The sequence below is a fragment of the Primulina huaijiensis genome, chromosome 5 (genome assembly GCF_012295235.1).
Source record: "Primulina huaijiensis isolate GDHJ02 chromosome 5, ASM1229523v2, whole genome shotgun sequence".
NCBI classification, from domain to species: Eukaryota; Viridiplantae; Streptophyta; class Magnoliopsida; order Lamiales; family Gesneriaceae; genus Primulina; species Primulina huaijiensis.
In genome coordinates, this window is record NC_133310.1 from 16,217,267 (window position 1) to 16,226,317 (window position 9,051).

Consider the following 9,051-nt stretch of genomic DNA (forward strand, 5'->3'; position numbering starts at 1 on the left):
GGGGTGTATATAGGTTTAGGGTTTGATTAGGTTAAGTTTTAAGTTTATAAAAACATGCATTAATGGGTCCTAATTATATTTAAAAGGGTTTTGAGCCCATTAAGCATTAAAACAAACCCATCAAGCCCAATAACACTCCAGAAAAATATTTCGTTTAGGTACATTTTTGAAAATATTGCTCGAACCCTCAAAAGTCCTCCGAATCATTAAAAATTGTGTACCGGTGAAAAAAATAACTCGGCAGGTAAAAATACTCAACCAAGGCCCATTTTCAAAAATCATACTTAAATACACCTCATATTAAATAATTAAAAATAATTATTCAATAAAAATATTTTCCTGATTATCCCCGGTCTCCATAACTCATTCGAGCGCGAAATGCAACTTAAAACCCTAATGCATGAAACTTATAAATAATCAAGAAATAAACCCTACCCATGCATTAATCATGAATGAAATGCATAAAAATCATTAAACACATATGTATAAATAAAACCTTAGATTGCATTCAGTCAGGTTGCGTAGTTCGAATTTCCTGGACCTTACAACTCTCCCCCCTTTACAAAAAAATTCTTCCTTGAAATTAAAACATACCGAATGACTCCGGGCAGTGACTCCTCATTTCGGTCTCCGTCTCCCAAGTAGCCTCCTCCTCAGAATGATTCAGCCACTTGACTTTGACCATGTGGATCACCTTGTTTCAGAGCCTCCTCTCCTATCTGCCCAAAATTTGAGCGGGTCTCTCCTCAAAGGACAGGTTCGGTGTCAGCTGAAGTGGCTCATAGTTTAGTACGTGCGAAGGATTCGACATATACTTCCGCAGCTTGGAGACATGGAACACATTATGAACTCCCGCCAGATTCGACGGTAATGCAACTCTTTATGCGAGTGTCCCAAAGTGGAAGAACAAACCGGTGGTAAATGTTGCCATCACTGCTCTAATAAGTTAGTTGTTACCCAGGTTCGACACCGCGGTAACATATGTTCAGTTGGCGTGGATGTTTAAATCGATCCGAATGCTTCGTATCAAGTACGAGCAGTATCCGATCTTGCACGTGAGGATGTTGAATCGGTTGCCAACCGATTTTGAAACATGGATATTGCCACGGTGTTTAAGATGATGCTGAAGGTGAATCCTAGGAGCAGTTTGCGAAATCGCTTCTGTTTGCATGTATCAGGCACATATACTAACCACTCCTAAATGTGGGCTCCAAGAGCGCTTCTCTTCAACGATTCTATATGTGTGCATGGGGAGCGGTTTCAAAATGGCTCTTGAAAATCATACTCTGAAGCGGTTTTTTTTTTTACCACATTTGAATGTTATAATTTAGGAAGTGTTAAACTTTTGTTCCTACAAATCATGAGACCTAACCAACCGACAACTGCATTAGCTTTCAATTCAACGCATTGATTATTTTCTATTCCAAAAATTTTATAATCAATACTTTTGATTTTTCATCCAATCCACTCGATATCGCAAATAGATTTTTTTAAAAAAAAAACATTTATATTTCCTTCTAAAAAAAATCATTCCCTAACTCAACATAATAAATAAACAAAATAAGTAATGTCATTCCATCATAAAAAAAATAAATATATAATCCTTACAAACAATCATTATCAACCAAAATAACATATCATTCAACTAAAAATATATATTATTTATTTCCAACCCTAATATAAATCAAAATATCCCATTCCAAAATTCTAATTAAAAGCGGGAATTGTGAAAAGGATTAGATAGGCGGGTTATGAGAAATATCTGTACAAGGAGAGTAAGCGATATATATCACTACATTAGATAGGCGGGTTCTGAAATTAAAAACGGGAATTGTGAAAAGGATTGGAAAAATAGTGCGGGGACTTTAAAAAAAAAAAAAAAAAAAGGAGCCAGCTTTCGTTGCCGATAAACATGCTATTTTATTTTTGATTTTGGTAATATTTTGTGATAAGAATTGTACTGAACCAAATCTCGTTATTAAAATTGTGCAGGCCAATTGGATTTTAATGAGTGGCAAAATTTGGAAATTATTTAGGATCCAATGTGAAATCCATTATTTGCAACAGAATATTTTAATTTCCAAGATTATAGTCGGTTTATAATTTTTTATTTTTAATTTCCAAGATTATGGTCGGTTTATATTTTCTACGAAAAAAATTATCTATCATTTAATAATAAGTGTTTCAAAAAAATCATATAATAATAATAAAAAAACGATTTATTATGCTTTTATAACAATATATTACACTAAATTATTTAAAAATAATTTACATAGATTAAAACTTTGCATAAACTTTTTGTTTATTTAGACAATATTTTAAAAGAATGATTTATTAACCGATTTTACGCAATATTTTCGAAACCATACCTGTAATCGAAACGGTCAATATTTCAAAAACGGTTCAGTTGGTCCGACCGATTACAACATGTTAAAAGAATGATTTATTAACTAATTTTAATCAATATTTTCAAAACCAGACCGGCAATCGAACTGGTCAATATTTCAAAAATGGTTCAACCGGTCCGACCGATTGATTCAGATGATCGGACCGGAATAATTTTATATTATATAATATAATATAGTATATACAATTTTGATATGTTGCACATCCATCGTGCATACTTATGTGAGCATCGATGAGGTGACACTCATCTATTGAATGTACAATTTTTTTGTGTTTCATCATATCTAATAGGTGATTATCACATCATTGGTGCTCAATATATCAAAACTGATGCTATATAATCACATAATATATAAGAACAAAAATAAAAATGTTAAATTTAAATATAAAAAATAATTTATTTTGATGAGATATAAGAAATAATCAAATTCTAAAAAGATTGAAATTTAAAAAAAAGGGTGAATCAGCCGGACCAGTTTTTAATCGGTTCGGGGTTGGTCCAATTCATTCTTAACCAGTTTTGACCAGTATGACCGCTAACAAAGTTTATAGACTTGGTTCGATCCAGTTTAGGAAACATTGTTCTATTACATTTGAAGAAAAAGAACAATTTTATGAAAAGTTTTCAAGCTAAACAATATCTAGTAGCTAGAGGATCCAATCGATTGCATCCATATAATGAACACATAAACTTATATCAGACCATCAAATGGATCGATTTTGTAAGACAAATCTTTGAACCAACCCGAACCATTAAAAATTAATTTTTTTAACTATAATTATGGACAATTTCAATCCGTTGATATTCATTTGGGACTGAATCGAGAAATACCCTAAAGATATTGAACTAAACTGGAAATTTCCCCAACTTAGTAATTATCAATAATTTAAAAGTTCTAAAATAATATAATTATTTAGGTATATAATATTTTTATTTATTTAAAAAGTGATTAGTTTATTTGATGATCATAGTTACACACACATACATACATACATCTATATATATATGTATGTTTATATGTATGTATGTATGTATGTACTGTACATATATATACATACAGTATATACATATATACATATATATATATATATGTATGTATGTATGTATGTATGTATGAACTATCTAAAAATTTAAAATAAAAATAATAATATGACTATATTTTAAAATATAGATAAAAAAAATAAGATTGATAATGAGTTATTATATTTTGGTCAGATGAGTATTTAAATAAAAATGAGTGAAATGAATTTATTAGCTAACACTTTTATTTTATGGGTTTCAAAATTAATAAATATCAACGTGAACTAGCAAATGATCCAAAAAAAATGCGACTGAACCGACCATTTTCCCGCAATTGGTCTTGATACATAGTTTTATAAGTGCAATTGAGAATTGATAAAAGTGAGAACACACAATATAAAAGTCATTTTACCACACATATGAAAGGGATCGAATTGATAAAACTGAGAATTAAAACGAAAAAAAAACAACAATATAAATAAATTAGTGTAGTAAAGATTCATAACGCAAATTATCAAATGTGCCTAATTTGGAATGGGTTGATAAATGGAACAAACAGAGTGATAATGGATTTGAGGATTATTGCATAACTAATGCATTCTTTCAAATGCTAATGTTTTCGTTTGCCCATAAACAAGTTTCCCAACAAGTTGAAGAATACGCACCTAGTTTTCATAAGAAGAAAAGAAAAATCGATATGAATTCACATCATCTGTTTCATTGTTTACCATGGACATGCCGTCAACCATTGATCCCTCTACATCAGTTTTTATCAACTCAATATCTATTGCATTTACATCAACTATCAGCGACTGCACACCAGAAAAATTATTATGAGTGAAATGCGTTGTATCAAAATCATCTTCATCTCCCATATTGTATATATCTCTTGGTGTGTGACGAATGATACAATACCGGTTCTCATCTTTTGGATCACATACATAATAGATCATTTGAGCTTGTGAAGCCAGAATAAAAGGTTCATGTTCTTCACGTTCTCCTGTATGTATCAAGCGTGAAAAGTTCACCATTTCGAATCCTAACGGATCAATTTTCACTCCATTAGTAATATTAACCCAATCACATCGAAAAAGAACGATTCGTCCACGACCACCATAATCAAGTGAGATAACATCAGTTAATCGACCATAATAGGTTCACTCGTGATCATCATTATCATGAGCAAACTGCACCATGACCCCGCTATTCTGATTTTTTTGTTTTGTTCAGATTCCACTGTGCGAAATGCGAAACCATTTATATTGAACCTATGATAACAGAATGCCACATAATTGGGACCACATGAAAGTGCTCTTAGATCTAAGTCATCAATTTGTTCATTTTTTCGATCAACCTACAATATACCATAATCATAAATTACTTACTCTTTTTGCAAACCAGCTCGCAAATTGCATTCGTACCAAACCATCCAATTCAAAATTAGTTGGACGACGACCATATCTATGTTCTCTCTTCAACTCTTTCTTAAATTCTCTGTTCAATGGTAGCAAAAACTGATAGTTATAAACTTTAATCGATGATAAAAACAATAAACAAAATTTTTTTTTCAAAAGTATACATACTCACGATATGGGTTCAACATTGTACAATTCGAAAGGATATATCTATGAGCTTGATTTAGAGTTTTGACATCCAAGGTGACTACTTGGTGCCCTTTCGTAGGTCGACCTACTTGTGGAAACATTGGTAATGAAGGAAACTCAAAATTTGATGTCTCTTTGTGTCTTGTTTCATTAATGTAGAATGAGTTATTGCCCTCTAAATAACGAGAACAAGATACAACACATTCATCTGCCAAATATGCCTCTGCAATGTTTGCCTCTGGCCGTGCTCTATTTCTAACAAAATTTTTAAGCTTACCAACATATCTTTCTATTGGATACATCAATTGATAATGTACTGGTCCAACTACTATTTCCTCGTATGCAAAATGTACCGCCAAATGCAGCATTATTGTGAAAAAAGATGGTGGAAAAATTATTTTCCACTGACACAAAGCCAGTATAACCCTTTCTTCAGCTTTCTGTAACTCATCTTCCTGCAAGGACTTTCCACACACTGCCTTAAAATATTCACACAAACTGATTAATGATGCAACTACTTTTTTTGACAACACTCAACGAAGTGCAATTGGAAGGAAATATTCCATAATGACGTGACAATCATGGCTTTTTAAACCCATTATTCTACAACGTACAAAATCAACACACTTTGAAATGTCAGATGACATACCATCAGAGACACGTATTGTGGGAACCCCGACACTAATCATTTTTTAATCATTCTTGGCATTAAATAGATCAATCAAATAAGTTGGGTCATAAAAAAAAATTTTTTTTTACAACGCGAACCCATCATAACAAATGTTGAAAATACTACAACAAGTGATGCTTCATTTTATTGACTGAACAAAATCAAGTTCAATAACTACAACATTATTCAGAATACAAAACATGTTTAACAAAAAAACATACACTAATGTTTATCAACTACATATCAGAGTTGTACAACTAGTTTCTACTTCTAAGTCCGAATCACTACTATAATCTCGATCTGTCATCCTCATCTTGACCCTGATCTTGTCCCACCTGTTATCATGCACACATACAAACACAACAATAATCGGATAACTCCGGTGAGAATAATTCCCAGTATAAACAATGCATACATGCATTTCATTAGACATATACAAAAACATATAACAGTTATCACTAACATGTATCAAATCTGAACACATCAAACGATATAAAACTGTACATCCTACTCTTAGACTCTTAATCTCTGACTCGACTCTTATCTAGTCTATGGATCCCGGTTCTCGGACGTTGGCACCTTATATCGAATCTCTGCAATAAGAGTCGATCTACTCGTAAGCACATCGATATAACCAAACATCCAGTATCTTGGCACCTCTGCCAAAGACTTGGCACATCTACCAAAGACTCGTTCTCGATGTCTATCTTCTATTCTCTGCTTTTCTATAAATCAATAGAAATAGCATTCACATTCAAGCAATACAAAGTATAAAAACAATAACAAGCAAGTATGTGGTTTTGGGAAACTCAAGTCAAATCTAACTCGAGTTGTATCTCCCCGATTGAACATTGATTTATACCTTTCTTTTCTCAGTAAAAAAGCTGGGTAACTCTGATCTTTCTGCTATCGGTTCTGAAGTTTTCAATACAAAATCTGGCAAGAAATCTCAATCCAGTAAATTTCGACGGCATAACGGCGTAGTCTCGAGATACCGACGATACAACAACATGTGGCCAATCTCAACAACTCATAATCAATCAATAAACATAATGCCAATACAAAATCTGTATATTCTTAACCAAACATAGCTTAAAAATCGATAACAATTCTATACGATATCCGTTCTTCGATCCGGTTTTGATTATATGTTGACTAATATCTCAAGAACACATAATATTATTCAAATACTGATTCCTCCAATATATAAATTTCAAACCATGCTAGAAAACAATAAAACTTACGTCTTTTTGAAGCTTTTGCCGAGAGGAGTACGGAAATGAGCTCGGATATAAAATTGGACGGTTAGATCTTCCACAATCACAACTCTAGGCTATGAAGAAAACTTGAAGCTTTTCACGGAATTCTCGATTTCTTTCCTGCAATTCTGAAGTGGAATGAAAGGTTATTATATATCAAGTGCATGGCAAGGCCATGTGGCTTATTCTTCATGCTGCACGTCTCGCGCATATGCTCGTCCAACACCGGTGCATATGCGCGAGACTTTATGTCTCGGCGCTTAGCTTCACAGCTGCTCGCGCATATGCGCGCCCCTCTTCCGCGCACGTGCGCGACATTCTCTGGACTCAACACTTCTGGCCTTCACCCTCTCGCACATATGCGCGTCCTGTCTCGCGCATATGTGCGAGATGTTCTGCCCCATGACTTTTCCACTCAATTTCCTTTCTTGCACTTTAGCCCCTGAAATCTTCATTTACGTACAATTCTGTCAATTAATCACTATCTGATTACCTTAATATAATCGCAGGCCTTACAATTTTCCCCCTCTAAGATATGATTTCGTCCCCGAAATCGCATGCAATTAAATCATATAATATACGAAGACATAACAAAAGCTAAATAGAAGACTCACATCAATGAAACAACTCTGGAAATTTCTGTCTCCTGTCTGATTCAGTCTCCCAAGTAGCTTCTTCACAAAATCCATGGAAATGTAATCCCATTTTCATTCTGGAATAGATAAGCTATGCAATAGACTTTCTGGTTTCTTTCTTTCTGCTTTTACCTGTTGGCAATTCAAACATCTGGACACAAACTCAGCAATGTCTGATTTCATCTCTTTCCACCAAAACTATTTTTTCAAATCATTATACATCTTTCTGCCACCAGGATGGATACTAAATCGACTACAATGTGCTTCCGCCAATATCTGCTGTCTCAAATCTGAAACATCTGGTATAACAAGTCGATTATTCACATACAATACATCATTACGAACCTGATATTCTGATCGATGCCCTGATCTGACCATCATAATCGAGTCCTTAATATTCTGATCGCCTTTCTGTGCTTCTTTGATGTTTACAATCAACTCTGGTTCAACTTGAACAGCATACAATCTCAGAGGTTTACAATCTGTTTCAAATACTAATCCAGACAAACAACAATCTTCAATTAAATTCGAAACACAAATCGTCGATAAGGATAAAGAACATACCTTTCGACTCAGTGCATCAGCTGCTGCATTTGACTTCCCCGGATAGTATTTGATTTCACAATCAAAATCTTTCAGTAAATCAAGCCATCTTCGTTGTTTCATATTCAGTTCTGACTGTGAAAATAGATATTTCAGGCTCTTGTGATAAGAATAAATCTCAAACTTCTCACCATATAGGTAATGTCGCCAAATCTTCAATGCAAATACAATGGGAGCCAATTCAAGATCATGAATCGGATAGCGAGTCTCATGTGGTTTCAATTGTCTTGAGGCATAGGCAATAACATGTCCTCGCTGCATCAAAACACAACACAATCCTCAGTGAGAAGCATCACAATAAACAACAAAATCTCCAGTATCTGACGGGATAGTCAACACCGGAGTATTGGTTAATCTCTTCTTCAACTCTAGGAAACTAGATTCACAAGCCTCTGACCAAACAAATAGAGTATTCTTCTGAGTTAACTGAGTAATTGGCTTAGCAATACTGGAAAAATCTTTGATAAATCTCGATAATAGCCTGCTAAACCCATAAAACTGCGTATCTCTGGTACTGATGTCGGTCTAGGCCAGTTTATTACAGCCTCAACTTTGCTAGGATCAAAAGAAATACCATCTCCAGATATAATGTGCCCCAAAAACACAACCTGTCTCAGCCAAAATTCACATTTCGATAGCTTGGCATATAGTTTTTCAGCTCTCAGAGTTCTCAACACAATTCTCAAATGTTAAGCATGATCAGTCATATTCTTCGAAATAAATCATAATATCATCAATGAAGATAATCACAAAATCATCGAGATACTTCTGAACTATACGGTTTATCAAACCAATAAATACAGCTGAAGCATTTGTTAAACCAATGGGCATGACTATAAACTCATAATGGTCA

General features: G+C 33.8%; 1 protein-coding gene across 1 annotated transcript; it reads right to left on the minus strand.

Annotated features, from left to right (window-relative positions):
* Positions 1 to 4,145: 4,145 nt before the first annotated feature.
* Positions 4,146 to 5,648, minus strand: LOC140977872 (uncharacterized). The gene is made up of 3 exons (XM_073442599.1): positions 5,011 to 5,648; positions 4,813 to 4,921; positions 4,146 to 4,781 (listed from the first exon to the last, which is right to left on the minus strand). The coding sequence occupies exons 1-3, from the start codon at positions 5,397 to 5,399 to the stop codon at positions 4,566 to 4,568; spliced, it is 714 nt and encodes a 237-aa protein (XP_073298700.1). The 5' UTR covers positions 5,400 to 5,648; the 3' UTR covers positions 4,146 to 4,565.
* Positions 5,649 to 9,051: the final 3,403 nt, after the last annotated feature.